Below are 27118 nucleotides of genomic sequence, written 5' to 3'. Positions count from 1 at the left end.
AGGAATTAAGGTACCAGCAGCAGATACAAAAAAAAAACAACACATTTTTTTGCTGCTTCATTATTTTTCTTGTTAAGCCGCATGTCATTCATTTTCCATTCCAATACAGCCACACAGTCATTACTCCTATTATTCAGCCTGAGGACGTCATACTGACGTCTAGGCTAGAGATTATTTTGAATGTTTATCCCTCCTCTTGCGTCTTTTCTGTCCTATCACTAACAATCAATGTGTCTGTCTGCTTTGTTTCAAGGAGTCACATTCTAAGACGCCGTCACTTTGAATATAGCACAGGTTAACAGGCAGTAGAGAAACACACTGTGTACGTTTGAAAACTGAGAGGCTCGACGTCTTGGGTTTCTACATCCAACATAATGCTGGAAGGAACGAATAGTTTGCTAAATACACTTCCTCCATCCTTGAATTTCTTTCCAGCTTCTCTTCCTGCTGGGAAGAGCTGAAACGACACCTTGTGTACTCTCTCTTCTGTCTTCTTGCCTGTTGCCTGGAAATCTATGTCAGCGCAATATCTAGAGGGATGTCTCAATTCCTAAAATGTATCTGGAGAAGAGAGGAGGCTTGTAGGAGGCGTAGAAGCAGCCTGACACACAGCTGGGATATTACGTCTGGCTGTGAATTGAATTAAAAACAACAGATAAGTCGTCATGAACACCATTATTCTCCTCTGACAGAGAGAGAAGACGGTGGACAGATGATGCAGCTGTGCAACACGTCTAACGTAATGGCATCATTTTAAATGACGGCGCCGAAGCAGGTGTTTATTTTGTTAAATGCCTGTTGCCTCGCTCCCCTCCCCTCCCCTCCCTTCCACTTGCATCTCGGGAAACGTGAGGAGAGGAGGTGACTACAAGGATCGAGGATGCACAAGCGGCAAGAGATGCGGGTGAGGGAAGCGAGAAGCCACATTACACAAATATAATGCAACGTAAGTTGTGCACACCTCCAGAGGTGCTACAAAATGAGCCGGTGAGGGAGGCGGACGTCAATCAAACCGGATTTGTACGCACCCAAACACTAATGAGAAGAAATCTGCTCAGGGAGAAAAGTGGCAACACCTGTGTGGGTGGACCGTGGGCCTTCTTCTCAGCAGAGTTGTCATAATAGGAAAAACCACAGGTATTACTAATGACATTAACAATAGCTCTGCGCTATTTAAGAGTCCAAGTAAGCCATGACAGTGTGACAGTAAGCCAACACGGCAAGGAGAAGCAGCTAAATTAAATTCAGACATCTTTCATTTTATTATTTGCATCTGTTCTTTAACGTGTGAAAGGACTTCTGTGGAAGCGACTCCTTTGCACAGATGTAAAGCTTTCCAGGTGGTTCTCTGGTAGATAAGGCCGTCAGCCCCCAGAGCGTGGCCTGGTTAAGGCTGCTGAGGACCACAGAAAGTGACTGCGTGCGTTCGTGTGAAATTAGTGTTGTTATTTTGAGGCTGCGTTCAGGTGTTTTTAACCATACGCCCACACATCCAGGCATGCATATACAGACCTCCACACACACACACACACACAGTTTGTTTGTTATACTGCAGACTTCACAAAGAGTTTTCCTGTTCTGGTTCGCATCGTTGCCTCGCACACAGTAACTAACTGGTGACACTTGAGCTCATTAGGTTTCAGCTGCACAGGCCTCGTATTCACCGGCCAGCAGCTTGTATTCAAGCCGAGACAAAGGAGGTCTTGCCCTTTATCTGATATTTTTTTTTGTAACGTCCCACTCAAGTGACATTCCAAAACGGGAGAATATAACTGCCTTGACATAATAGCTATTCTCAGCACATTGTTCTGCTTTGGCAGCTGGATTAGCGGGGCACTGCATACAAAATAATCTCGCTGCTACACCGTGCCCACGGACATCTAATACTAGAACAAACCCGTACTTAAAGAGGATACAGATTATACATGAGCTTGAGTGAAAGCAAATGTTTTAATATCTTCTGTTGCTCTGGAAAGAGATTTTTTTTTTCTTGTAAGTCTTGTATGATTAAATAACCATGTCATTATGGTCATCTCAGCTCGGATTTGGAAACTTGAAATTTATAGAGAAAGCTGCAGAAGAGTTTGTTATACGTGGATATTTACCAGGCAGGGGAAGGAACAACATAATGCACATTAAGAGAGACTAAAATTGAGGGTATCTTAGCCTCATCTTAGCTGCATGGACCATTGCCACGATTTTTTCTTATCCGCCTAAATTGAAAACATTTTTTTCCAAGAGCTAATCACAGAGTCTATGTGAAAGGTGGATGTAGCCACAGAGACATCACCCAGTGGTTTGTGGACTGCTGTTTTGAAGTATGGTTTTCTGGACAAGAGGGAGGAGCGATGGGTGGATCGCTCCAGTCCAAACATGTCAATCAAGCCAGGCGCACCCCCACCCAAACATACCCCTTTCCAAGGCCTCATGACTACTCAGCTATGGAGTTATTTTGAAACTCCAGCACACTGATTAGAAGAAGTGAATTTAGCTACATCACAATGAAAATTATTGACTTAATATGTCACGAAAGGACATGAATAGAGGTCTACAGGAGACAGCACCTAGTGGCCATCAGTGGTGTTGCACTCCAAGTCAAGTTACTTCTGTATTGGCTTCAATTTCCAGACCCCATGGCTATGTCCATCTGTCATACAGTCAGTTGGGCTAACGTACAAACAACTACTACACCACATGTTTCTCTCTTTGGTGGGCATTTTGACAACATACACCAATCAGGCATAACATTATGACCACTGAGAGAAGTCCATCTTATGACAATACAATGTTCTGCTGGGAAACTTTTGGACCTGACATTCGTGTAGATGTCACTATGACATATACCACCATGTAGACCAGACCAGACCAGACCAGACTAGTCACCCCCCCACCCCATAGCCTGACACTGGCACACAGACAAAAACGGTTTAGGAACAACTAAAAAAAATGTGAAAACAGCACAAGGTGTTGACCTGGTGTTGAAATTCTCAAGATCCCAAACTGATCAAGTATCTGTGGGATGCACTGGAGCAATCCTGATCCACAGAGTCCCGAAGGCCCCCACTAACAACAATGTGTTGCCAGACACCACAGGACACCCTCAGAAAGGCCCATGTCCATTCTCTGATGAGTCACAACTGTTTTGGAATCACAAGGAAGACCTACACAATATTAGACAGGTGGTCATAATGTTATGCCTGATCGGTATATATGGCAACCGGCAGAAAGGAAGAGAAAGTAAAAGCAGAAATGAACTGAATCGAAACATAAGACGTTTGATCATTCTTGTCAATTCTACCATCAGAATCTTAAACCACAAGGTCACAGAGATGCTCCAAACTTTTCCTCTGAACAGCTGTTTAACTTCAAACCACTTCAATCTGTTAAGTGAGCGTTAACAATAAAGGAAGTCATAATGGACACATATATTCCAAAACAACTCTAACTCAGTGTTGGGTATACCTACAAAAATGTGAAATCCACTCACCTCTTTTGATGCCATGGTTACATTTGGTGCAGTCCGTGGGGCAGAAGGAGCACCCCCCTCTAGTTATGGCTGGAATCACACTGGTATAAGCAGAGTAGCCATTGATCCTGCAGGGCTCCCCGTAGCATGCTTCCACTGAGGTGCAGCAGTACACTGGATGGCTAATCCCTGAGGGTTGTGGGCCTGTGCTGGGGAGAAGTTTGGGCCGCTTGCCACTCCTTGGGCATAAAGTGAGGGGTGGTATGGGAGTGGTGGAGTTGTCTGGGTGGCTGAAGTGGACGTAGTAGCCTGGGAAACAGGTGTATGTGTGTGGACTGATGGTTATGGCTGCCGGGTGGGCTACAGAATGGGGCGACTGAAGATGATGGTGGTGATGGTGGTGATGGTGATGGTGGTGGTGGTGGAACACCTCGGACAGCGAGCCGTCCTCTGGTTCCTTTAAGGTCTTGTCCTCTAGGAAGAGGGCCAGTCTGTGACAGTACTCCACACATCTCTCCTGGGAGCAGCAGTAGCAGGAGGACACTTCCGTCTCCACTGGCTCCTCTTTGATTGATTTTAAGGAGAATCCCAGAGAAGAGCCACAATGGAGGGAATGTTTGAGACACTCCTGCCCCGCTGTGGCACCTTTCCACTCTGGGTCCAAAGCCTCAGACTTACACAGACTGCAGCAGCCCTGGACAGTGGAGCTCAGCTGGGAATGGACAGGATCTTCTGTGCCCTGTTGTCTGTGCTTTAGTTGCTCCTCATGTTTAGGTTGTGTTCTTCTTTTGGTCTGAGGCGTTCCTCCATACAAAGGCTTATCGCTAGTGCCCTCCTGAGTCACAGCTGCTGCTTCTCCTCCACTCTCACGCTGGGACTCTGTCTTCTTTTGCCTTTTCGTTCCATACGGAGCGCTGGTGAGTTTGAGCAGGGTTGCAGCAGTGAGGCCTGCCTGACGCCTAGGTGTTGGCGCTAACAAACTCAACCAGTCAATGCTCTCCGCCTGAGCTGCCGACCGTTTCTGCTTTTTCTGTCTTTCTTTTGGGGCTGCTTTCTCTCCTGCAGAGACCTTTTTGGTTTTATGACCTCTGTGCTCAGTTTTAGTGAGATCTTTAGCTGGATCTTCACAGGAAGGCTGCCCTTTCTTTGTGACATTCGTCGTGAGGGAATCCTCTTTGTAGAGTAGCAAGCTGTTGACAGCCTCAGCGTTAAGAGAGGCCATTCTCCTCCTGCGGGGCTCAAAGACAGATGTGGGCAACATGAGAAAAGTGTCAGATTGGTTGGTTTTTGGTTCCAGTGCTTGCTGAGTGACTGTGGAAGTTTTCTTAAGTCCAGATTTGGTCCTTTTTTGAACGGAGCACAGCTTCTTTTTCACTTTAACTCTGTTTAGCTTCCCAGCCTTCACTGCACTCTTGTCTTTACCCACAACTCCTTTCTCTTCCAGACGGGTGAGCAGGACGCAGCAGTCCAGCGCCTCTCCGTCGCCCATTGCTAGCGTCTTCTTTCTGTGTCGATGCAAGTCTTTCTTGACTCTTTTTTTCTTTCCTCTCAACTCATTCTTTCCGCCTTTCCTCTTCTTCAAACCATCTCCCTTTCCCTTGCTTCTCTCCTCCTTTTGGATCTTCCCACATTTTACCGGCTGGCTCCGCTGAGCTTTCACCATGGTCTCAGTGTCCCCGAGCAGATCCACCAAAGCGTCTTCATCCACAGGGTCCTACAGTAGTGGGTTTCAGCTCAGACAGGGCTTTTAGTGAGCATCCTCATGGGTCATCACCCGGGTCCGTGCACTCTCTGAGGAGACAAAGATCTGACATTAATGATGTAGCTTAACCTGCACACTGTTATAGCACAGGAAAGTGACTTAATGTAACAGGCAGGATCTTCTGATGCATTATTTAGCGACCGGGTTTACTTAGTTCGCTGTCAATTTCCAGCCCCCCCAGAGAATACGACCGCTAAAACAACCCTTCTCCTTAAAATGCAAATAGACTTCACACACAGGAAGGGAGGTGAAACTGAGAACAAGACCACATTATGTTAAGGTCAGTTAACGATCTGTTTTAGTTTATAATCTGCTCCTATTACAAGACCTTGATCATAATATGTCAGGTAATTGTGCTGCATCTGCTGCATGCTGGTTTTGTTAACTCATTCCTCCTCATCCTTTGTATCAATAATGATAATTTTCCGCCACTGGATGCAGATTAATTGCTCAAACAATCCTTCAAGAGCACACGCTGACTGCTGAAATCCAGAAACAAAGAGTAGAAACAGGTCAGGCATTTAGAAGATGTATTAAATATTTGATATGCCTGATGCTTTAGAAGGGATTCGGATATTTAATTCACAATGTCAAACTGACTTCAGTTTGGCCACAGAAGTACACGGTCAAAGGGGCTGCAAAACGCTTCAAATCACTGTAACGTAAGGAAAAACATCTTGGAGACACATGGAGACCGAAAAACAAACAGTACTACAATGAAATGACTCATGAATTGATCCTCGTTTCACGAAAAACCAGTGGCAGAAAAACTTGTCACACAACAGCCTCTTCAGTTTCCATGTCAACAGGCTGCTACTGAGTACATCAAAACCATCTCCAGCAACTTCAGAGTAACAAGCTGTGCAATCCGCTGTAATTCACACGCATTCCTGCCGTCGCTACACAAAAAAACATCCCCACCGCACTTAGGAGAGGCCTTTAGAGTTTCCAATGATTCAACTGCCGGTGACCTTTATGCAATGACACTCGTGCGTGCAGCAGAAAGAGATGGATCATCCTCCCTGCTGCAGCTCTGAAATACAATTACGCTACTTGACCTCAAGGAACTAAGTAAACACGGGTCGTTTTTATATTAAGTGACTCTTGAGAGCTTTTCCAATCACACGCTCTTTTCAGAAACGACTTCTCAGGTTTGGCCTTCATTAATACCCGTCACGTATGATCAATTAGGAGGTTTTAACATGTTTACACTATAAATTTCAGTCCTTAAAATGACGTATATATCCCGAATCCAAACTGAAGCATTGATTAATTTTCAGTTTCTTACAGTTTAAGCTGACATATTTAAAAGTCCAACAGTGTTTACAGTGATAGAAAACAGGAAATTTAAGTTGGAGTTAATATGACAGAGGCAGTTGGGATTTTCTGTGATCTCAGACACGGGCTTGTGACCACTGCGAGCAGCCAGCATGGAAAACAATGGCTACGTTTACACACAAACTAACATTCTGCTACTAATCTGAGTCAGAACATCCCAGTCAATGCAAAAATGCCTCTTTTAGACATCTCAATCGGAAAAGACTTGCTCGCTCAGTAGGGAATTTCAGATCAGATTGAGAGGGTGTACGTTGTGATAATCTGTTCAAATGGGAATTATTAGCAAGTAAACATGTGGTTAAATTGTTTTTCTCTAGGTGGAATATTCCCATTCTGCTTGCACTTGTTTGCTCCACATGGTATCAGGGTGACGTGACAAATTTCAGGGAGGGATATAAACCTGGAGATAGCAAATGTAGGTCGCCTTGATCATCTTCTATTGAATTCAATGTTGTCAATAAAGTTGGGAAAATTTCAAGGCGGTTTGAACAGAGGGCAGAATCATTTTGTGCATGTCCAAAAAAGTTGTATGCAGATTAATACAGCATGTAAACGCATATATCTTACCAAATTATTTTATTTAGCAAGCATGTAAACAGCCAATACGTACCAAGAACCTCACATATAAATGTCCAAATATGTAATGTCCAAAGAAATCCCCAACCCCAACGACTCCGTGCAAGATGTGTATAGTCCGACACTGACACAAATGACGTTTATGTCTGTACTGAGGTCTGCTTTCTATGAATCAAAGAGCATCACATCATGCTGTAATCTAATTTTTGTTGTCCTGTTTTTCAAGTGAACCACTTACAATTGCAACTAGGCTGTGACTGTGGAGGGGCAGTCAAGGAGAGTGTGCATCTGTGTTATGAAAAACACAGCAAGAATCTCATGAACGCTAATAGCTGTCTTTCTGGCTTAGAATACATTCTGGATGTGAAACTTAATTCATTTCATGTCTCCTTTAGCCGGTGTGCAATTTATTTCCTCAGTCCTCAGTTACACTCGATATAAGAACTTAAATCTTTCACCATTTGCAGCCGAGCAGCATCTGTCAAAAGCAGAGTGATGTCGGGTTTATGACTCAGAAACGGGTTTTTGCACTGCATAATAATAACAGATTCATTTAACAGCTTGCTTACGCGCTCTTGTATTTACACAACTTCGTCTTATCACCAAGTGCGCAACAAATTGCTATTTTTCGCTGTGACAGCTTGCCATCATAAATAAATACTCCTTCAAAAGATGCAGTGGCCGGATGGGATTGAGGAAGCAAACGGCGGAGCGGACAAAACTGTGGCTGGACGTTTTCAAACCAAGTGTCTCGCCGCTCGGTCTCATGGCCGAATGAGTCCGTGAACCGTGAAATGCAATCCATGAGGGAGAAATTTAATTTCCACATAACAAGCGGACAGAAGGAGCCTCACATTGAGTTTCTGTCTGCGGATATCAAATCAAGTTGCATCATTTGAATAACACCAGCGCGCATTGTTGAAGGACAGGAGCTCATTGAAGAGCGTCGTCGTCTCCTCTGGACAGACCGTCACCGGAATGACGGCACAACAAACGACAAACCAGGTTTTTTGGGGGGTAAAAGTAAACACCAGGGTCACAAATTTACTCAGTTTTTCATGCTGTGAAGAAAATCAAGCTGCAGTGATACAGATAGCTGCACAATCCCACCCACACAGTTTCTAGAAAATACTACTATTAGGACACTTTGAGAGAACGTTAAATATAATTGCAGTTTCTTGCGTCCCTTTGGACTATCCAATACATGGTTCCCCCTTGAGGAAGAACACTGCAGATGTTTTTGCTCTCATTAAATATTTTAATGATTAAATACCTCCTTTTCCTCATTCTTTTTACATATATATCTATGTTTTCTTCAAGTGTGTTAAAGAAATGGTACAACTCTCTGCAGCTATTTGATTAGAAAAGTCAGGATCTGGGAGATGACTCTGAGGGATCGCTACATGATTACTGGACAGGTGGGAAGGTATTTTTCCGAGTGACTTTTCCTAACAAGGATGACTAATGTAAGCCGTGTGTCATGAGATGGTGTATGAGTAACATTCCAAGTCACGTCATGCGTTACCACTACGCATTTCTTTTTTAGTTTTAGTGTGTCAGAGACCACCTACCCCCGTCATTGGCCGCAGCCCCCTCACAGGTCATTTCAGTCCGTGAACTGACAAACGTCAAGGTTAAACGGCGTAGATACGACAGGGGAAACGCGCTACACAGATGTAATTCCATGTTATCATGTTAGACATAAGGTTCCTGTTTTACTTTTCAAACCACTTAAAAGTATTTAAGAGAACAATCAGAGGCAGAATTCACTTTCGTTTAGACTGGTTACCACTCACACGGCAGACAGTGCTTTGTTTTAAGGAGTCACGTGTTAAAAACACAATAGACTCCTTTAAATCTGGGACTCTTAATTACAGGTTACAGCCTCAGTGTGAACATGAGGAAGTTAATCTGAGGGATTTTTTTAGAGGTATGAAAAGCTAGGAATTTCCTACAGCGAAGCTAAAAATATTTTAAAGAATGTTCAATCACATCTAAAAGTCATGACATTTCATGAGTGTTCATTACACGTAAAGTACAGAGATCAGCCACAACATTAAAACCACTGACAGGAGAAGTAAATAGCACTGACAATCTTGTTAATACAATGTTCTGCTGAGAAACGTTTGGACCTGGCATTCATTCATGTGGATGTTACTTAGACATGTACCACCCACCTAGACCAGACCAGACAAGACACCCCCACCCCATGGCAATGACACTCCATCCCCAGCAGGATGCAGCCTGACACAGGCACACACACAAAAACGGTTGAGGAACAACTCAAAAAACATGAAAAACAGCACAAGGTGTTGACCTGGCCTCCAAATTCACTAGATCCCAAACTGATCAAGTATCTGTGGGATGCACTGGAACAAGCCTGATCCATTGAGGGCCCTCCCTTCAACCCATAGGACCACAGGACACCCTCAGAAGGCCCATGTCCATTCTCTGATGAGTCACAACTGTTTTGGAGGCGCAAGGATGTTAGGATGGTGGTTATAATGTTATGCAAGTATAGAACGTAGTCAAATATACAGTAGTATCATGCATCAAGTAACAAATGCATTATGTTGAACTGCCTCTTTCATATTGTTCCATTATTAAACTATGTATAGTGTTTAACTGCCAGTGACTGAACAAGTATTCGGCATTTGTGAAATGGAACTTTCTAGAATGAAGCAGATCTTTGAAGTGAAGACACTACAAGCAATGACACTGTTTTTCCATGCAGAGGTCAATTTAAATATAAGTCTATTTTGATTACATAACATGTCCTTTCAGACGAATGAAAGGAAATTACACATTTAGGGTGTTTTATTAAACTTTTTCCAACTGATCTTTGATGAACACTAGCACATATTTAAGGAGCTAAAGTCTAATATACGTATTTACATATACATACACAACTGGGGGAAGTCTGGTGATACCTATGAGTTACAAGTTTAAACCGCAAACAGTGTTTTAAAGTACACACTGTGTGGAATTTCAGAAATCTCCACTTGATCAGCAAAAGCAAACTCCACACGTTCCAGTGCAGTCCCTATCAATGTTGTGAAGCATTTCACAGAAGGATTTGTTGATGTGTCATTCACAGCCGGCGATTCATTTTTTTCCGGCAATTGAGAGTAATTAGGAGTAATTTCAGATTTATACAGTGATAAAAAGAGATCTCTCTGCAAAAGCCTAACATGTCAACCAAAGGAAACAAGAACGCTGTTTGGAGCACATGTTTGACGGGCACATGTTTAACCGGATAATACCTCATTTCCACGTTTAAACATAAAGGTTCCAAAAACCTGTAATACCCGGTGCAGCTGCAGTGCCTCCTCTTATTATTTACCTTTGGGCAGTTTAATCTGTAGGAGCGTAAATTGCACAGGAACCAGCAACCAAACAAATGCACTCGAGTCAAATATTTACACAAGAATAGAGTAATTGGTAGAGTTCCTGTAAATGCACACATCTTTTTTTATTTTTTTGCTTCCTCTCAGAAATGTGTCACTATGGTTTCCAGCGGCACCGCATGGGCTGTCATTTTCAAATTAAAAGGTGCAAAAGTTAATTTTTTCACGTTCCAAAAGGGCGGACCGTGTGCAGACTTTTCATATCCGCTGTAAGAAAAGGCAAATTCTTTAACACGCTGGGAGATCAAATGGAAAAGATATTTCCATTTAATACGGAGCAAATGGAGCATAACTGACACATAAACCCTACTTGCTGATAATTTTGGATTTAAATCTCTCACTCCTGCTGAGGGCAGATTAACTGACTTTGTGTGCATCAGAAGTCAGACAGAGCAGGAGGAGAAGGAGAAGAAGAAGGAGGAGGAGGAGGAGGAGGCTGAGCTGCCTGCCTGGGCTGCCTGGCTGTCACACAGACTCATTGAGAAGAAGGACATGGTGTAGAGCTGTCATCGCCAGAGGAAAGAAAACCCCGAGGCAGGAGCTCTAAGCTGGTGTGCTGTGCTTCAGATAGTGCATATCACCAAGTCCACTTTCCTGGAGCAAATCAGCAGTTCAACAGTCCTACAGCACCACCAGCACCACCAAACACCAACCATCCTCCACCAACCAACCAACCAACCAACCTCTCCCACACGCAGGTTGAGCCACCAGCAGTTCCAAACACACCCACCATCATGGATCGGGATTATATTAAGCTGTAAATGCAATTAGGGGCAGCGTTATGTATTGTAACGAGGCTGTGCAGAAGCAAGACTCGCCTACTGGATCTTGTGCTGGTGTTAATCTGACAGCATGCCGTAGCAGGAGTGCAGGCTGTGATATCAGAAGTAAGAAGAAAAAAAAAAAAAAAAAAAGGAAAAAGCTCCTCCGCGGGGAAACGAGTGTAAAACATCCGAACACCCTCGATCAATCGCGCTTTTCGGAGCCGCTACTTAATATCAATATCATTAGGAGCTCGCGTTACGAGCCGAGTTGTTGGGAGCGAGGCTGCCTGCACCGACACTATCATCTCCAACTGAATCATACACACAAGCCGCGATTCACCATTACCTTGTGCGTCCCGTTGGAAATAAAGATCGCCCCCCAAAAAATAAATAAATAAATAAAAAAACAGCACAACAACAAGAAAAGAATCTCCCACCCCGTGCGTCCTGGATCCGACGGTCAGTTTCCGCTCGGCGGGGCTGTGGACATCGGGAGCGATCCGCGGACCAAACAGCCCACAGTAGCTGGAGACATGGTGAACAAATCGGTGAGCGGTGACCTACTTCCGAAGTGGCATGCTGGAGATAATATTCATGCGCTGCCTGCATTCACATTCGCCGTTGCACCGGGACATCCCTCTGTAACGCGAAATCACGCTCGCCGTAATGTTCCTGCAGGGACTAAACATGAGATATTCTCCCACTTCAAGTGGATTTTTTAATCCCACGTGCATGCGTGCAATAAATAGGCACTTTACGCGGTATCTTCTATATATATAACATATATTTTTAAAACTAAACCTGTGGTCTCAAGTGGAAAAAAACACGCACTGGAAATCACCAAACCTCCCCCAGCAAGTGATCTTCTAAGCAAGATTATTAAGAAAGTTGCTCCTGATTGGGCCTGAAGTAACATTAAAGCGTAAGAAAAGTAGAGAGGAATAGAAGAAATAGGTCCTGGTGGAGCATTAGACACACACTGGACTTACACCTCAACAATTAACAAGTCAAAATGGAAATATTATTGAAATAAAGGCTGTAAAATGTAGTTTCGTTATCACAGATCATTACTGCGATCTTCTCCCAAGTCCCTGTACACTGTACTAGAAACATAGACTATTAAGATCAATACACTTTGAATCCATCCCATAGAGTATTGTACAATGCTTGTTTTAATTACAAAAGAGACACTCACTTTCCAGTTCATTAGGTACACTGTAGTGTAAATGTATGAATTCTAATATAAGAGTCCTGCACTCAGTCTTATGTTCATGAAGGTTATGGTATTCAGCATTTGTTTAAAACAACTGAGAGAGCTGCTGATTTGACTGTGTTTTCATCTTGGAGGTTGTATTGTACCGACAAATGTTTCTATTATTTTAACAGCCCCGTTGTAGTCAAGGTGTTGGGCTGAATAAAAGGAACACTTAACAGCACCACAAACGACATCCGTGACTGCATAAATGTTAAATTACCACCTTTAATGACCCGTTTCACTTAAACTGAACATTTGAACAGTCACGAAGATTTACTGCAGCACTGTGTTATTATGATCCACTTGTTTTCACCAATACACCAAATGAACTACTAACAAGTGAGTGTATATCCTCCTTACTAGGCTCGGGTACTTTAATTTCTTCCCCTAACTGTGGTAAATATGGGAGAATAATCAGTAAACTATGATAAATAATAAATACAGTATAGCGTCATTTTAAATTGTACGCAGGGAGAGCGTGGGTCTCGCAGGAATATGCAGTAACAGTAAAGCACTATTAAAATACAGCTTTTTGTTTTTAACAAGGCCATAATTAAATATTCTAGAAAAAAAAAACATTAAAAATGCATGAGATCTTTTGGAAACTCACTGTGAATAAAACACACAATGTCCCTGTAAATAAGCTATATTAACAAAAAACTCTCTAATGTATACTGTGCCCATGATTTAAATCCACAGATCAGATCAGTGACAGAAAAAAATAAGGATGCATTGGAAAAAGTAATCAATCAATGCTGATTAATAATACACAAGCCTGACAACAACTGTCACACGCAAGAAAAACTGCAAGTTACACCCACTTTAAGAACACTGTGCGTGTGAATAAACATAAAAATGAATAAATAGAGTTGAAATGACTGGTCAGCTTGGGTTTCTGTCAACCATCCTTAAAATCCTGTATTATTTTAAGCACAAACTGCAAAATATGGTCCTCTTTGACAATAAATTGAACATTCGACGGCTCTGAGAACTTGGGATGAGCATGTTTTACCATAGTATTGTAATGAGTAATGAAAATAACTATAAGTTCGAGGCCCAGATACAAACAATAAAGTATTATCCTTATCATGAGTTGTCTATAGCACACTACAGCGAGTCCCTACACAGTACAACAGCGACATAATTGTCATTAAGATCACTGTCAACTCACTAATGAGTAATACATCCATAACATTAATCCCTAGAGGATCATCCCAGTAATTTATTCCATGTATTAGTGACAGCAGAAAATAGAAGCACGCATCCCTCTTAATTAGGCTCGTTTACTGTATCCTCTGCCCTCAACAATACATTCAGTCTAATAATGAGTGATCTGTCGCGGCTCGTCATTTATCACCTCCATCACTTCTTGACTAAACACAGACCAGCTATGAAGCACACTCTCAATGATGACCACTCAGCTCCTGGACTCACACAGCGGGGCGTTCAAGTTAAAGGAAATCTTCAACATCAGCTGGGAGTTCTTTTTTTATTTTTATTTTTTTATTAACAAGAAACCACTTAGAAAACCGCCGCGCTGTCAAGTTAGCATGTGGTCAGGATCGAGCTTAATTGGGATGAATGCTGATTGTCCTCGTCAATACCAGCTTTACAGTGTGTAATTAACAGCTGTAAAGAAGCCCGAGTGTGCGGAGTTAATGAGACGTGAGCACCAGTGGAAGCTGAGGGAGTATAGGCTGCTGAGAGCTGACCTGCACTGCAATAAACACGCTGCAACACACTGCAGAGAGGTGCACGGCGCCAACCTCGAGCACTAAATGCTTCCTACATGCAGGATGCACTCACTTACTCAGTCAGTCATTCACTCAGTGCTGGTGTTAATGCAGACTTAAAGAGATCTATAGCGTTTCCGAAGAGTCTGCAGGAAGAGATCTGAAGAATAGACCATGTTTTTTTTCCCCCCCCTTTGGAGAGTACTTTTTTTTTCTACTTTTGAGTACTCATATGGCAAAGTAGGCCAAGAAAATGTATTGTATGTCTACCTTTATGTACATTCACCCACTCAGCAATATATTTATCCTTCATCCAGCAGATATTTTTGTATTTTTTTGAATGGAGGAAGCAGGTGTTTAAAGCCGCAAACACAGCACGTACATCAGATTTACATGAGATACGGCTAACTTGTTAGCAAAATGCTAATTATACACTCAACAGCCTCGTTCTTCATTTAGACTTCTATCAATTTTAGCTCTGTTTTTGGTCTCCACCGACTCCTGGGAGAAATATTCGGCCTCTACATTAACCAGAAACGTAAAAAAACGCTAACTTTGCCCCTCAGCTGCCCGCTAAGAAGCAAGTGGCATACTCGAACTCTTCTCTAATTCAGTTGAGTATTGGAGTGGTGAATGAGTAACCCTAACCCAAACATGATCTGAAGTATAAAACCTAAACTCTCCATCAGTCAACGAAAACTAAAGAACCACCTTAGATGACCGGTGAACTGTCTTCAAGAGAACTCGAACAAGTTCATTTGCCTCCGTTCAAGCTTTGTTTAAAGCAGCGTACACGTTTTTTTTTTAGTGCTTTTTGACTGAGGACAGCTGGCGACTGCAGCCGAACATTCTGCGATAGAGCGGCGAGAGTGAACCAAGACAGTGAAAATTGCATTTTTAATGATGAGTGTACTCATTACAGCTGCGTTAAATCCTTGCATTCAGGCATGGCATGGATTTCTTCTAGCATTTTCTGAGAATGGTGTAAAAAAATAAAAAAATAAAAACTGTGAGGGAGACAAAAATGTGCTATTGAAACATCCTTATTTAAAGATCAAAAAGTCAGGGTGTCTGGTTGTGTTAAATAAATCTGTAATCAGAACAGTTTGTGTCTTTTCTAAATAAATCACAGGCAGATAAGCGATTACCCATAATGAGGCCAAGTGAAACACAAATTCCTTGTCAGAGCTCAAGGTGTTCAATGGAATTAAAGGTTTTCAAGATAGAGACTGACCTTTGTGTCAGTAGATGTACACCTACCACAATGTCATGTAGTATTTCTTGCGACTTGGGTCGTTATGTTGTGTTCCTGACCTTTTTCCTCTCAGAGACCGTATCTCCAAACTATCTACATTCGGCCGCGTGCTCGATAAGATCTTGCCCCAGAAACTCTCACCTCAAGAGATATTTACTGATGAGGATGATTTTTTTTTTCCCTTGTGAAGGTTGGCTTTGGAGAGAGTGAAACAACACTGTAATACTTTATTGATCTCTTTCTCCGCTTGCTGGCTGCCTGAAAAGCCAGCGCACCGATTATGCTAGAGATCAGCCACCCTCGAACTTCAGGAAGTTGGCAACATATATCTAATATATGCCCTCTGACTTTTTATATACAAATGATGGCTAGATGCTGCTGTACAGAGTTGGCTGAGTGGCTCCTATGCACGTGCTACAGTTGCACTACATTTTGGCCTTTAGCTACCAACGACACAAATGTCTCTGCTCAGCAAATATGGCACATATTATCTTTCACATACAGTTGCCCCCATAAACATAACCTTTTGGCACTCTAGCTGAAATCCCATCTTTCTGCGCACATTACCCATGAAGCGATATTTTCTACTCGTCACACAATATCAAAGGGGTCGTTCCAAGTGATGAACCTACAGAGATACATCACCTGAACCTGCAGCATCCCCTCGGGTTTACGGAAACCAATAGCAAACACACGCTTTAAAGCAGACGACACATTGTTGGAGTCCAGATGGTGAACATAGTGAAGCGTTTAGAAAATTAAAGATTCAGACACTGGCCTCAGGAGCTGGTAGAAACGAAAACAGAGTGGAGAGATTGAACTGAACTTTGGACTTAAACTGGTTAAATGGCCAAACTCATAAGTGCTGCCTGGGTAATAAAGAACAGTTCTCTACGTTCATTTTATCTGCTTAAAAAGTGATGACATGCCAGTGATGCATTCACAGCTTGAATCACCTGCTCAGACATGACCAAGGCAGCAACCTGGGCCATGGTTTTCTTGGGTGTGTCATTCATAACGCTCAGCTTTTCAATCTGCCAACGATCTTTGAGCTCGTGAGTTCAGGAGATGCAACCCATTGTGGATGATGTGACTGTGTAGTTGTTTGTTTTAGCATAGCATATTTTTTTTTAATGGGTTTTGGCCTTTTGTCCAAGTGCAAAAGCAAACTTAAGCCACAGATTAGGCACCTTTCAGGAACTCCGTCCACCGGAGAGGTATTCTGTTTGTACTGTTTGTCTGATGATGTCAGAGCGTGCAACACTATCTCATTTGTTTACATGAGGCAATTTTGTGCAATGGCAGATGTGGTCAAAACAGGGCAGGTGCTAACCAGGCTAACAGGGCTTTTTACATGGTTCAAATACTGTAAATGGACAGTCACTCCTCCTCTACTGTTGAGGATTGCAGGCTTGTGGGAGAGTGGGAGGTCACACCTACATATTCCAACATTCCCGCCATTGTTGCTAGCCTGACGGAACCGATAATAGCTCATTTCAGGCTTCTGATTGGTCAGCATGGCTTTAGGGGTCACCAGTCATTTTGGCAGCACTTCAGTTGTTTTGGCCACTCCTAAACAAAATTAAAGCACACAACTAGCACCCAAGTGCTCCCACACAATCCTCCTTCCTTTGAAACAGTCTGTTCCATCTGCTGCTCTAAGAATAAGTAACTTATTATAAGATATAAACAAATCATATTTGTATTTTCTATAGACTTACATAAGTGAATAGTATTCAAATAAATAAGCAACTCTAGCACACATTAAATGTAGATAAGAAATTGCACACCACCTGTAAATTATAGATAACCACCATATAGTTAATTTTAGCTGTATCAGACCCACTTAAACCAACTTTCAAATAGAAAATACTATTTATACGACAGCGTGGCTGAATACTTCATGATTATTATGTACTGAGAGGTATACATCTGTATTGCCCAGCATGCCCGGATAATCAACATTTTAAATTAAGGTCAGTTCACTGCTTTCCGTGTCACGTTCATCCACGATGGAAAGCCCCGGTTGTTACTAAAACCTAGACCGAGAGACTAGATAAGCGCCATCTGAAAACGATGTGCACCAGCCCATAGATTGCCTGGACTTTAATACTGCCATGCAAAGTGGCTATCTTTTCAGAGCTGCAGATTAAAACCACAGTTCCTCGTCGGTGCCAAACACAATAAGTTGTCGTGGAGACAGTCGCGGGACACGCCTCTGGATGTGGTCGCGAGCAAGACGCGGAGATGCACTACCCAGCCGGGCCAGGGAGCAACGTGACTTAACGTTACAAGCTATTCGTTGAAACTTGTAGGAGAGAGAGAAGTTTATCTGATTGCTGTCCCTACAGTTCGCTCTCATGGTGTATTTTTATCTCTTTTTCCTGAACAGAAGGACACATTCATCCTCCGTCGAAGTTGTAAACACTGACATTGTGTAATCTGCGGAGCCCCACGCTACTGGACTTTTTTTTCGTTTAAAAAGAAACAGTGGCTGCGGGGAGGAAGAAGCCTCTTTTAAGAAATACGTGTGAACTACTCAAATAAAGAAAAAAAAAGGACCAAACCCACGTGTGCAAATGGTCTATTTAACTACATCTGTCGAAAGAGGTGCGTGTGAGCGGAGGGACAAATCTATTTCAGAATACAGTAGGAGAGGAAGTGTAGCGTTCGGCCATCTTCATGTCATTAAAGATAAATATGTTTTCAGCGGGATGAATCATCCAGTGCACACGTAATCCGATGAGGTCATTTAGGAGGCCTTAGCCCTTCAAATCACTTCACCAACCTGTTTGACTGGACCTTGAGTTTAACAAGGGTTTTCTAAAGAGTGCGTGAGAAAGAGAGAGAGAGAGACATGTATTTATGTCGTGCATGGCTGGTATAGCAAAAAATGTGGCACATGGCTGGTTTGTTTACGTGAAAACAGCTTATTCATGCAAGATAGTTTGTTTATACGGGTTACAATGTAAGGCTAAATCTGACCACACAAATGTGCAGCAAATAATCTGGAATTCGGAAACAGATCATAAGCTACACGGTGACCATGATAGGACATAATGAGGAGACAGGCAATAGTGACTGGTGTTGCAAAACTGTAGACCATAATTATAGGAAATCAGCTTAATTGCACATACGATCACAACTTCACAACTTCAAAAGAGAATTTTTCTTAAACAGCACAAAAGCAAATTAAGCTAAAGAGCATAAGAACAGGTAGCGGGCTGTAATTCGGCATGTAGCCTACAGATGAGATCAGCACTACAGAGCAGAAACAGGACAGGAAGTGTAATTATCTGCTCCTACTGTTCCCCTTCAAAGACACGGGGCAAGACGCCAGACAGCCTGACGAGCAAAGAGGAGAAAAAGATAGAGAGATAGTGATGAAGGCTGAATTCGGAGAGATCGAAGCAAAGCACCAGAGAGGAGAGGGCAAGTGGAGAGGGAATCTCACACCTCACATCTCGTCGAGCGGGAGAAAAGTCAAACTCAGGAGAAATCAGAAGAGCTTTTTTTTCTGTTCCACATTCATTTCTTTTCCTTTCTTTTTTCTTTCGCTTGACAGCTTCTCAGTGATACAAACGTTTGACACAGACTTTTTGAGAGAGCAGGCGGAGAAAAAAAAAACGAGGGGGAAGAAAAATTAAGAGAACGCGGGAGAGACAGCGACGAAGGGGGGGAGGCAAAAGACAAGAGAGTGATGGATTGAGATAGCACGGTGAATGGAGACAGTGAGAGATTGTCATCAACATCATGAACAATGACTCTCTGATAGAGGAGGCCTGTCGCTGGATTTCCAGCCCAGCTGAGGAACGAGCGAGGAGGGGCGGCCGCCTGCCCGCCTGCCCACCTGCCAGCCCCTCAGTCATGCTTTTAGCATCTGCCAAACTGAAGGACGCTCGGTGCCATGTGCTTTTCACTGAAGGAGCCTGACGTTTGTCAGTCACAGTGAGAGCTTCTGTTCTGTTTGGCCGCAGCCAAGCAGGGTTTAATGCGCCCCCCCCAAAACACATACACACACACACTCCCCCACCCCAAGTAAACAATCCCAGTGTGTGTGAGAAGTGAGTGAGACCCCGGCTCTGAAAGCTCCACATCCACTGCAGCTGTGGACCAGCGGACAGCTGACGCCAGTCTATGGGTCTCTGCTCTCCTTCTCCTTCCTTCCACGCCGGCCCTGCCTCCTCTTCTTCTATGTTTCCATGAAACAGACCTGTAATTTTCACAGCTGTGTCTTGGCACCGTGCCAGGGTGAGTCAGGGAAAGAGAGAAGGAGAGAGAGGAAGCGAGAGGGCCCGGCTAATGGCTTTTAGAGGACTAGAGGCTGCACAGCTTTGCTAATCCTGAGACGCAAGGCTCAATCAGGCCAGAGAAATATTCATGCATCTGAACAGGATTAAGAACGGAACAAAACTCATTAGCATTGTAAAACACTAAAGCACAAAGTTCTGTGCGATCGCCCTTAAAGATACTCATGGCTTCTTCCTGTTGTCAACTGAAATCTGGTTAAACTTGCAAAGTCAAATACTATTAATTGATTATTAAGAATAGGTGAACTTGATTACATGAAGGGCTGCTGTATATGTGAAGGTAAAAAACAGAAAGATACCAATCATTAACTACTTTTCTGCACCATATATTTTCCAAGGAATAACTGCAATAATGGTTGTCTGTCTCTCTGTGTTAGCCCTGCTATAGTCTGGCGACCTGTCCAGGGTGTACCCCGCCTCTCCCCCGATGACAGCTGGGATAGGCTCCAGCCCCCACCCTGCGACCCTTCACAGGACAAGCGGTTACAGAAGATGAATGAATGAATGAATGAATGAGCTGCAATAAAAAACATCACATTTTTGAGGGCCTTTACTCCACTACTTTGATGATTTCAGAGCATAATAGTGCATTTTAAAGAACTTTTAATTCTTAATAATATTCTTATATTGGAACTGAAAGGTGGAAAAGGCACTCAAATATTCTAAATGAATGGACTGTCAGCTGCTGTTAACAAAAACTCAACTGAAATATATACAGAGAATTTGGCAGACACTCTTTAACAAGTAATATACTGCCACTCCAGCTTTTCAGTGGTTAAGACCTTGATAAGAAATAAGAGCAGCAATTACCGGCTCATTCGGGTTAAAACCACAATGTTCCCACAACGTAGCAGTGGAGGGAAACCCTCCAAATTCACTCAGACCTTCGGGAGGGAATTATGCAGTTGACAGGAAAAACACCCATTAACCTAAAGCAAAACTTCCACTCTGTCACTGTGCAAGTGTACAGTATGTGTGTGAGCTGGAGCTGCCCGAGACCCGCCCCCACACTGACACTTTGACACAGACAGCAGAGGAGAGGACAGACGCAGCGTGACCAGAAATGACAGCGAAACGTGTCTCAGCATATTTTTTTTTTTCATCGGTTCGCTCAGGCTTTGTGACCCAACACTTGCGGAGGCAAAGGGACAACTGCGACCAGCAGAAATGATCACGGTCAAGTCATCTTCCTTTCCTTGTTTACTTTTTTTTTTCTTTTTTTAACAATTCCACCTTATTTCCAGATCTCAGCTAAGGTTGATCACGTGCACGTAAAGAGACAAAACTCTCTGGGCTCTGAGTTAAAGCTCCCGACTGACTGAGCGTCAGCTAGTTGTAGAGATTTAAGGTCTGTGGGCCACTAGCTGGACCCCTGTTTCCAGCTTCATTCAGCATGTTGAATCTGCGAAGGTACGGGTCTGGCTGTTCATCTTAGGAAACCAGCGCACATGAGAAATGGAAGTGATGAAAGCAAACAAAACTTTCATTTTACATCATCATATCAGCAGATATTTGTTGCAATCTTTGTTGTGTGTTCAAGTGAAACTTTTTGACCCGGACACAGGAGACGTGAGACGCGAGTCAGCCTTCATTGCTGTAGTTCTTTGATGTCGGCTCGGAGCGTCTCTATCTTAAAGGGTCTGAAGAACCTGATCTTGAAAGGTCTTCGCTATGCCTACATCTAGTTTCACAAACTTTAATAAAACTGTCTGGTTTTACGGAGTGAGAAGAGCGCGTGGAGGTGAAATGAAATAATACATGATTATAATGAACGAACTCTTCTCTCATCTGGATCATGCAGCACTGAACTCACAAGAACAAAGAGCATGGCAAGGTTGTAATCGCCCTGGATTATACTTTAAAATCTGATTGGCAACTACGACCTTACAGCGTGCTACTTTTACTAATGTAGAGTCAGACTGGATTTCTGAGATTCTCTGTATTTAAAATACACAAGCCTTCCAAGCCACTTCTGGGAACCAGCAGCCACACGGCCGTGCAAAGTCATTACCGGGCCTGCCTTGCAGCTGAAGCTACAGAAAATGGAGGAAGTATCATCAAACAATTGTCTAAAAAGCTATTTGGTTTAAAAGACAAACAAAAAGCCGCAACGAGACGTCAGTTTCTGTTAGATAATATTTAACATCGCTCTGCGGGGGACGACGCTCTGATGATGTTTTGGAAAAATGGGACGTGTCAGTGTACTTTTCCGTTGTAGCTGTGGGTGGAAGGCTGTTTTCGCTTTCAGATCTACTGAAGTATTTTGTTATTTGATTAGCAAAATGATAACAACAAGCTTTGCTCTTTTAAGTTAAACTCATTCAACACGTATTCCATTAAATTCAATCCTGTTCTTGCTGCCGGTCCCTCTGACCACAAGTATCTTGTATCCGAGCTGGAAGCATTTGCCTCCTTTGAGACATCCGGGGTTTGGCCGGCGCGTTCCTCCCTCTCCTCCCTGCGTGGCCACAACAGAACAGTTCTTCAGAAATAATGGGATTACATGCACGATTGATATCCAGCTTTATAGCTCACGTGTGGTCGGCGCACCGCTATGACAGGCTTGTCAAGGTAGGCTGTGGAGAACCGACTGGACGCAAATCTACCACGACCTCCAAAACTGGAGCTCTATTGTCGGGCTCCTCTGTTCACAAGAGGCTTTACAAACACCATTATACCGAGGAACTCACCAGGCGACTTGTGTGTCACGTCAAAGCCTGTACTTTCCAGCTGACTTTTACAGCAGGAGATGACACTTTTTCTCACATTATGGTCTTTTATCTCCTCCATTTACAGATTCCCGGCAACTTTTGTCCTCCTGGGTCAAAACTGACAGGGTGTGTTTGAGTATTTATAAAGCCTAAAATGTAATGCATCCCCTAATCCTGTCTTCCACACTTTCCAGCCAGCTTCTTTTCAACTAATTACTATATACTGTACACTTCTTTTCACGATTCAAAGGCAGTAGACCGCATTCATATAAAACTATGCGATATAAAAACATTCGAAGACGAGTCGAACAGGATGGTTAAAGCTATAAAATGTCAGAAAGACAACATAAAAAGGCCAAGTTTAAGCCTTCAAACTGCTTGTTTGTGTCAAACCGACAGCAGTAGAAGAAGTTTTCTGATCCTTACTTAGTAGGACTGCCAATACCACAAAATAATACTGAAGTAGTACCTGGAAAATTCACTTCAAGAGTCAAAATAATGTTTTTTATATAAGAAAAATGGCCTGTTCCCATGAAGAAGCCTTTTAAGTAACTATTTTTTTTATATGTTTGAGTTATTAATGTAAATGTAACTTTAGAAATGTAAAAACTACGTTATTATACCCAAAACTGCACTAAAACTGTCCAAAAACGCAAAGATGTTCAATTTACTGGCACAAAACTCGGCAAATATTCACACCAGAGAACTGGACTTAGTGGATTTTTACATTTTTTCTCTTTTTTAAAAAAGAAAAAAAAGGAAAAACCATCCCACATTGCTTTTCTCTTGACTCAGCCTTTAATTTAAACTGTAAACTTCTAGCAGGATCTCAGCGAGTCTCGGCGTTTCCTCGCCATCTTTTGTCGTGCAGCCCTCGCTTCCCCTTGGTCCCCATCAAGCAGTAGTCTAAAGCAACAAACAAACGCAAACTCCACGGCCGGGTCGAGCCTCAAACTCCCAACAGAAGCTGCCTGTGTGACATTTTCTGCGATCACGAGCTGGAGACTCAGCCGAGCTGGAGGCTCTGCCCACCGTCCAGGCGATTAAAAAAAAAACACAAACAAAACCCGACTCCACCACCTGCACAAGTGACAGCAGACACGACAGAGCTCTCCAAAAGTTATCTCTGAGCTCTACTGATCGCCTCCTGGAAAGAAAGACCCGTTTATCTGTCTACGGCTGACACATTATTCCAACCCGAGCTGGCTCATCGCTCGATCCTGTCCTGCCTGACACTTTCAGTTTTGCCCGAGAGGCGATAAGAGTTAAAAGCTTTTTATTTGCGTCTTACCGCTTCGTAGACCGGAAAATAAGCCAAGGTGAGATGGTGGTTTTTGTTTAAAAATAAAAAAAAGAGATGAAGATCAGTTCCACAGGGCGAGAGAGAGATGCGTCAGGTGTACGCTTCCCGCAAGTGAAGGAGGAAAACAGTGTGGAGGGCGACTCATGTTGAGTTGATCGGCTGAAGCCTCTCTTTTTCTCTTCGCTCCAAACTGCGCCGCTCCGTGCGCTACGCGTAAAAATCGCCCCTCTGTCCGCTTCAAACTACAACGGTGAATTAGAAGAAGGAGAGGCGTGCTAAGAGCCCATCCGTGCTCCTGCAAACTACGGCTCACTTCGGCGTGTTTTTACATAACAGCATCATCCGCTTTTTGTGTTGACGCATCATAGCGAAAACATGGAGTTTCTTAAAGGGCCACGGACTTGCGCGGTCCACATGTCCCCCGTCCCCAGCAGCCCCGCTGTGGCTGACAGATGGCTTTCACCTAGTTAATGTCTTTAAGCTCTGTTCTTTTGACACTTGAATTAACCCTGGCAGCGGTGACAGGGGGAGCTGGGCTCTGCTGCTCCCGACTGAATGAAGGGATCTGTTGCTTGTCACCTCTGGATCACGACCAGCCCTGACATGTGACTGCACGGTGCCTCCCCGAGCTCTCATGAAGAGGAGTTTTTGTCTCTTTGCGTGAGGTTTTGGAATCGAATTTAAAATGTAAATGAATCTCGACATGTAATGATTTTGTGTGTGGGTTTTGCACGACCCTAAAGGCATTCTGCAGAGAAGTGCTCCTCAAACGTGGGATGTCATGATTGCATTTTCTTGTTCTTCCTGGATTTCTCTAAAAATGAAGTTCCCAAAACTGAAATAAAAAATAAAAAATGCAAGCAAATAAACAATAAAAGCATTTGCATTTCATGAGGGAATCTTAATCTAATCAACATTGTGGATTGCCAGTTAATTGATGTATCTCTGTGTGTGTGTGAACTAGAGTCCACTGCGACATAAATAGAAGTTACATGACTGAAAGCCACACTAATCTCAAAGGTTGGTAGGTTATAACACATGTCTGATGCATTTAACATTTAGTTTCCGAGCACTCTCCTACTGAAAACCTACGCAACACCTTCTCACAGTAACACCTCCTAATAACACAATCTTTAAACTGTATCTTAAGTTGAAACTAAATATTGAGTCAGTAGACTCTGAGTATTTAATCACTGAGCAAACCCTTTCCCCCCGCGCTCATCCTTTGTATCTGGTGATAATGCTGCCATAAATTAATGGATGCAATGTGCGTCTCACTTTGTATTTACAAATGTTAATTAGTAAAGGGGTTTTAATTAATTTATCAGGTCTATTGTTGGGGATGTTAAATGAGTTGTTGAATCAAGCGCCTCTTTTTTTTACTAACTTGTTTGTAAAATGTTTGGGTAAGTCTCCATGAAGCCATTAGATGTACTAATAAAAGATGTCTTGTTAAAGACGAAGCTCATTTATAGCATTACTATATCCTACAAGTCATTATAATGAAAAAAGAACCTGTGAGCTGTCTTCCGTCAGAGCAGCATAACTTTACCTTCAGCTTGTTCTGTGCGTTTGTGAAAGCGGGCCACAGAGTATCCAGCAGACATTTGTTCATGCCTCCCTTCCATCGACTCCAGACTTGTTTGTGAAGGAAGCTGCTGTGTTCACTCTGTCAGCGCTGTACGCTTTGTCTTTTCAGCTGCACAGCTCTCTATTAAGCAGGAAGTGCTCCTCCCTTCAATGGAGAGGTGCAAACTGAATGCCTTATTGTCAAGTGGACTTTTTCAACTTTACATGGACTCACAGCTTGGAATCCCAGAAGCAGTGTTTTGCATTATAGTCACACACTTTAGATTTTTTGGGCATGAATGGACTGGCTAATCAGTCAGGAAGCAGCTTCATGTATTACTATACGAAGTGATAGTTAATCTGCACAGTTAATTTATAAGATTACAGTACAAACATTTAGACGTAGACTAAATGTGGTGTTATAATGTTTTCATATGAGAGCTTAAAAAAACAAGAAAACTAAACTATATAAACTCACTGCTGTGGGCCACAGATGCATGATTAGCTCTGAACTCAACTACCATCCTCCATCTTGCTAGACATTGTGCTTTTGAATGAATGAGACAGCTGCTCTTTTTGCACGGGAAACTAAAGCCCTCGTGAAATCAAATCAATCATCAATCAAATTCAACATGCACTATATATGGTGTGTATATATACACACATATATATGTGTGTGTATAAATATATATATATATATATATATATGAATTTGATTGATGATCGATTTGATTTCATGAGGGCTTTAGTTTAGTTTCCTGTGCTAAATGCTATATATATATATATATATCTATATATATATAGATATATATATATATACACACACACACACACACACACACTGCTCAGGCATAACATTATGGCCACTTACAGGAGAAGTAAATCACGTTGACCATAACCATCTTGTGATGCAATGTTCTGCTGGGAAACTTTGTTCAGAAACAATGTTCTGGGAAAAACAGCACAAGGTGTTGACCTGGCCTCCAAATTCCATTGATCCCAAACTGATCAAGTATCTGTGGGATGCACTGGAACAAGCCTGATCCACAGAGGCCCCTCCCCTCAACCCATAGGCCCCCACTAATAACATTCTGTTACCAGACACCACAGGACACCCTCAGAAGGCCCATGTCCATTCTCTGACGAGTCAGAACAGTTTTGGAGGCACAAGGGAGACCTACGCAATATTAGGTCATAATGTTACGGCAGATCGGTGTACGTGCGACTGAATAGCACTCTGCTGGCTGTTTCTTGGGGACTTAAATAGTGAGAGTGATTTTAATTGGAATGTCATTCAGGAGGAATTCAGGGGTGTACAAATAAATTCTGTATTCTGCCTGAGGTCAGTCTCCAACGAGAGAGGAGATGCATATTTAATAGAGGTGAACTAATGAAACTAATGAAATAAATGACCTGTTTGTAGCTTTGTTATTGGGATATTGCATTTGTGAACCATCAAACGTGTTACTTAACATCAAACTTCCCGATTTTGACCAGACTGCCCCACGCTGTCCTCAGTATCTCCACCTCACCTGCACAGCTGTTTAACCCAAACATCGCTTCCCGAACGAATAAACGTTCGAGGTCCAGCTGAAGCTTTCAGCTACATATTATGGTGGAGTTTGCACAGTAGTCATGGAGATCACTTGGCATCACAAGATAGCATGCT

At 42.8% G+C, this 27118-nt stretch overlaps 1 protein-coding gene across 1 annotated transcript in view; it reads right to left on the bottom strand.

The window, feature by feature from the left end:
• bahd1 (bromo adjacent homology domain containing 1) overlaps positions 1 to 24357 on the bottom strand; it is a 34014-nt gene extending 9657 nt beyond the window's left edge. The window contains exons 1-2 of the mRNA XM_084569138.1: positions 23869 to 24357; positions 3488 to 5257 (exon numbers count right to left, since the gene is read on the bottom strand). Coding sequence (XP_084425264.1) covers positions 3488 to 5129 — 1642 coding nt within the window. The 5' untranslated portion in view covers positions 5130 to 5257; positions 23869 to 24357. The remainder of the gene's footprint in view (positions 1 to 3487; positions 5258 to 23868) is intronic.
• Between the last annotated feature and the right edge of the window lie 2761 nt (positions 24358 to 27118).

This window comes from Chelon labrosus, assembly GCF_963514085.1.
Source record: "Chelon labrosus genome assembly, chromosome: 20".
Classification (NCBI taxonomy): domain Eukaryota; kingdom Metazoa; phylum Chordata; class Actinopteri; order Mugiliformes; family Mugilidae; genus Chelon; species Chelon labrosus.
This window is presented reverse-complemented; position numbering and strand designations above follow the sequence as displayed.